The sequence below is a fragment of the Penaeus chinensis genome, chromosome 14, assembly GCF_019202785.1.
Source record: "Penaeus chinensis breed Huanghai No. 1 chromosome 14, ASM1920278v2, whole genome shotgun sequence".
In the NCBI taxonomy this organism is placed as follows: Eukaryota; Metazoa; Arthropoda; class Malacostraca; order Decapoda; family Penaeidae; genus Penaeus; species Penaeus chinensis.
Window position 1 is genome coordinate 15,825,609 of NC_061832.1, and position 5,000 is coordinate 15,830,608.

At 41.0% G+C, this 5,000-nt stretch overlaps 1 protein-coding gene across 1 annotated transcript in view; it reads right to left on the bottom strand.

Annotated features, from left to right (window-relative positions):
• Positions 1-5,000, bottom strand: part of LOC125032448 (tectonin beta-propeller repeat-containing protein 1-like) — an 18,260-nt gene that overhangs the window by 8,819 nt on the left and 4,441 nt on the right. The window contains exons 5-9 of the mRNA XM_047623574.1: positions 4,368-4,460; positions 3,368-3,548; positions 2,759-3,021; positions 1,660-2,639; positions 423-527 (exon numbers count right to left, since the gene is read on the bottom strand). Of these exons, the coding sequence (XP_047479530.1) occupies positions 423-527; positions 1,660-2,639; positions 2,759-3,021; positions 3,368-3,548; positions 4,368-4,460 (1,622 nt within the window). The remainder of the gene's footprint in view (positions 1-422; positions 528-1,659; positions 2,640-2,758; positions 3,022-3,367; positions 3,549-4,367; positions 4,461-5,000) is intronic.

Sequence of the window (5,000 nt, forward strand, 5' to 3'; positions counted from 1 at the left end):
AAGGGAAGGGAAGGGAAGGGAAGGGGAAGGAAGGGAAGGGAGGGGAAGGAAAGGGAGGGGAGGGCTGGGCAGGACAGGGAAGGGAAGGGAAAGGAAGGGAAGGGAAGGGCAGGGCAGGGCAGGGAAGGGAAGGGAGGGGAAGGAAAGGGAGGGCAGGGCAGGGCAAGGCAGGGCAGGGCAGGGCAAGGCAGGGCAGGGCAGGGCAGGGCAGGGCAGGGCAGGGCAGGGCAAGGCAGGGCAAGGCAGGGCTAGGGGAGGGGAGAGACAAGGACAAGGACAAGGACCAGGACAGGACCAGGACAAAAACAAGGACAAAAACAATGATGACAAGTAGGAAGAGAAATACAGAAATACCTCTACTTCTAGTGCCAAGAGATAACGAAATATTACAACCATGAAACAAAACCGAACGTTCAACCCACCCTTCGAAAGGTTTGATTTCCTTTTCGTGTCGCGAATGCAGCCTCTGAAGCACCTCCGCTCTCCAAGGTTCAGATGTCATGATGGGAGATCCCTCGCTCATGAACCTGTGTATAGAACATCATTATCGGCAATCTGCTAATTCCTCTTAGCTAACGTGTGATGCAAAGTGAAATCCTACTGTTGCATATAAGAAGAGAAATCTATTGTTTGTCGCATTGAGCAGCCTTTCTCCATGGGGTAAATACAAATATGGATGGAAAAAAATACTGAAAAAATGGGGTGACAGATTTTTCTACAAGTATATACAAAAAAAAAAATAATTATGCTACAATTGGCAGCAGTATTTATCTATCTGTTTATCTGTCTCCTTATCTACTTATCTATCTATCTATTTATCATCTATCTACCTATCTATTTTTCTATCTACCTATCTATATATCTATCTATTTACTTATCTATCTATCTATTTATTTATTTATCTATCTATCTATTTATCTATCTATCTATCTATTTACCTACTTATCTATCTACCTATCTACAAATCTTTCTAACTGATTACTACAATATATTTCAGTAACTTTGAACAAATCTACCTTTTTTTAAATGGCTAACTGACTTCAATATTTCCTAATTCTAACAATCAAAGCAAACAACATGCAAACCATATTCTAAAAAGTCACTAACAAAAAAAAAAAAAAAAAAAAAAAAAAAAAAAACACTAACAAAAAATGTCAAGAAGTCCCTTGGTTTTCAATACACTGCATTAATTCTTTATTTTTTACTCACTGAAAGTTGATTCCAATCAATTTATTCAATCTAAATGTGCACACAGGAAGGGAAATAAACAACTGTATCACCTTAAGTTTAGTTATATAAAATGGATATTCCTAATATAGGTTACTTTTACTTGGATGATATCTAGTGCATATTATCCAGTGTGCACAGATATCTGAGAATTACAAAATCCATTTTTCTCCTTCAGGGTACATCTGAAAGAATTTTAACTTACCTCCTAATGAACAAGTTCAGTGATGTAGAGCATTGAAATCAAAATGAAAAAAAAATTAGAATTTTAAAACTTCTAGGGTATAAGTGTGGCATATACTATTCATTAAGTGATAGGATATACATGAACTTTTTGTTTCCTGCAGTGGCATTCTTAAATATCATATATAATAAATAATAAAATAACTAACCATAGCTATGACAAATATTCCAGCTAAACACGAGACTTACCAACGCGGCATGTTATTGGCGCTCACCCAGCACCCTCCGCCAGATATCCATAGCCATAGGTGTTCGGCTTGAAAGGGTATCACATTGTAGTCTGGTTTCTCTTCTCTCATTACAACCAGAGAGCCACGTCCAAGGCCAGCTTCACTGCCCGCGCTACTGCTGCTCACGTGGCGAAGGCGTGACTCGCTCCACTCCCCGCTCGAGTGCTGCAGTGATGGTGGACCCTCATGAGTTTGTTCTTCTGCTCTGTCACTTTTAGTCGATTGGCGATCCTCTTCTGGGACTCCCAGAGTTTCTCCTTCCACTAATTGTCCTTTGCTCATCTTTGTCTTATAACCTTCCTCACTCACGGCAATGACCCCATTGGCCACTGGGCTGCTCTCGCTGGCTTGAAAACTGCTGATGAATTCTCCACCTGGGTCAGACACGACAGAGGAGCTGAGGGAACTTGGGTAATCCTCTGGGTAGCGTATTTTGATGCTCGAGTCTCGGCTATCATGACCCGGCGAAGTTTCATTCTTCTCCCCAGCTCCAGTGACATTTGCCTCATCTTTCTCTTTTGGCTTCAGCTGTAAGTTTGGTAAACCAGCACTATTCTTGTTCTCCGACTCATCACCTGTTGATACTGCTCCACCTGGAGGAGATGCAGAATGGTCCAGTAGCTTCAGATTGTTCATAGCTGTTGCCATGCTTTGAAGGTCTTCTCCATCTGAGGTCTGTATACTAAGCAGACTTTCACCATCACACTGAGGTTCTAGTTTCTTCAATCCCCCATCAACTGGTGTGTTACTCTCACTTCCTGAAGTTAACTTGGCTAAAGGTCCTGGGCTTGGTGCAGGACTGGGACTAGGAGTTGGCTCTGGGGTCACTGATATGTCAATCGGGAGACAAATGGGCCGCCAAGTTCGACCTGTGAGCTCTGTTTCTGTGATGCCTGTGCGTATGAGCAAATTGTAGTCTTCACTACCAATGCCCCAGACCTACACAAATAAAAGAGTTGGTTTAATACTCTATCACATCAATTTCTTATTTAACAAAAAAACATAATGTCCCATGAAAAGACATCTAATTACCATGGAAAATAAGCCTGTTCTCTAACCTGGTCATTTGGGCCAACAGAAATCATGTTGAGCATGCCCACCATCTTCAGCCAGCTACTGCCAGTCGTTCCTGTGTCCGCCTTGGACTGACTACTTCCATTGCCTGATCTGTTATGCTCTGAAGCAGCTTCCTTTGATGCTTGGAGTCCTCTCCGGAACCAGACCTTATGGTCCCTCGTCAAGGCCCACACTGACTTCGTTCCAACTGCCACCTGCTGCAGAGGACTGCCATTTGGAGGCTCAACAACGATCCAATCAACACCTGTGAATCAAATGCTAATCAGACAGCATAAACAAAAACAAAAAAGTTTAAAATACATGAAAGGCAAGTTTGAAAAATATTAATTCTATAAGCATGGTGTCACAGTGCATTATACATAAACAATGTATGGGTGTTTGCATCAATTATACTTGTTTATTCCTATTCACAGAACTACTGATGTTAAATGGGACTGTAGTTTTACCCAGGTAACTCATGGTAAGACAAGCCATGCAAAGGAAAGGTAAGGAAAGAAAACAAAGTCAAGGGCAATGGCAAAGGGATGGGCCTGGGCAAGGCCAAGGGTATCATAAGGTAAGAATGGAAAATAACCTTAGTGATAACAAACCTGTAGGCGCATCCCTCGTCACTCCGATCCTCACGAGGATGGTGCCTTCCCAGGTCACAGACCACACTCTCCCCGAACGTCCTACTCCTACAGTTGTCACATCCCTTTCTGGTGGTGTTGGGATGTGTTGCCAACTGCAACCCTCAGGACAAGTGCCATCAACACCACTACGAACCATAACCTGTTCACAAGAACACTTTTGTGATAATGGCTGCACTAAGTTACTACATTAAAATTTAAATCAGACATTATCTAAAAAAATTCCTTATTCAGACCAAAATCACTAATGCCTTCAAGAAATAAGGGAATACATAAAAGATATATTTATGATACATGTAATATACAACTCACTGAAAGTAATACACCACTATCAACCTGTTAGATCCAGGTGACTAGGACATCTCATGAAATAATTTGGCCAGTGCCAGGGTGACAGGACTCGCTATAGGGTATGGTTGCCAAGTGGCGGGTGATAGGGACACCTGACCATGAGTGCATAAATCTTTTTGGAGGAAGACTGATTTAGTTGGTCTTTAGGGAGGGACTCTTGCATTATTTCCAATGTGATCTGCACCTACCTACAATTACCAGGGACACTGGGTGTATTACACAATGATAAATATGAAAATATAAAAAAATAAAAAAAACCCACATCATTACTTACTAATACCAATATAAAACAGTATAAACTACCTGGAGAAATAATTTGCTGCTCAACCAATAGGCTATTATAATACTGATAAAGCATAACAAATGACAAACACAGTCCTCAGAAATTGGGAAATCAGCAAAAACACACCAACAGACAATGAGCTAACAGCACTGGAAAGAGGAGGCAAGGGGTCTTTCTGTGTTCGTGTTGGTCAGACCTATAAATCTGCACACCAGGGAGAAGTGCCACTCAAATAAGCCTAATGCCAAGATTTTGCTCCACATGCGAGGTGCAAGGAACTCAGATCCAATGGGTTAACGATGGATAAATAAGCAGTGAGTAACATACCCGACCAAAGACAGTAACACCCCACACCATGAGCTTGTCTGGGTCTTCACCAGCCACCTCTCCTCCCCCGACATTAATGTCAATGAAGGGTTCCTGTAATAGAGTACATGAAATATAAGTGTTTAGTATATGGGCATTCAACTTAGCGACCTACCTCTTTCTTGAATCTTGTTTATAATAATGAACTCTATCTCATTAACTGCCTTTTGTCATGCTTGTTAAGATAACTGGTTTAACAAAGATCTAAATGTGCCCCTAAATAAATATAATAATATTCTGGTATACTATTGACAGCAAAATTCATCTTTAGAGTACCAAATGTTACAATATCAAGAACTAGCTCTTTCATTATCTGTAATATTATAATATTGACTAACTATTTATAACAATTATGATGAAAACTTCTTCAGTTGTGATCAGTATCATGATATATCCAAAACCTTTTGAAGATGTTAAATAAAAGTGAACAATAATTCTTTATGCCTATATATCTGAAGAGTAATTATAATATATAAAATAATTACTGACAATGATTATGCCATGACAATTGATGGTGAGGGTGAGGGTGAGGGTGAGGGTGAGGGTGAGGGTGAGGGTGAGGGTGAGGGTGAGGGTGAGGGTGAGGGTGAGGGT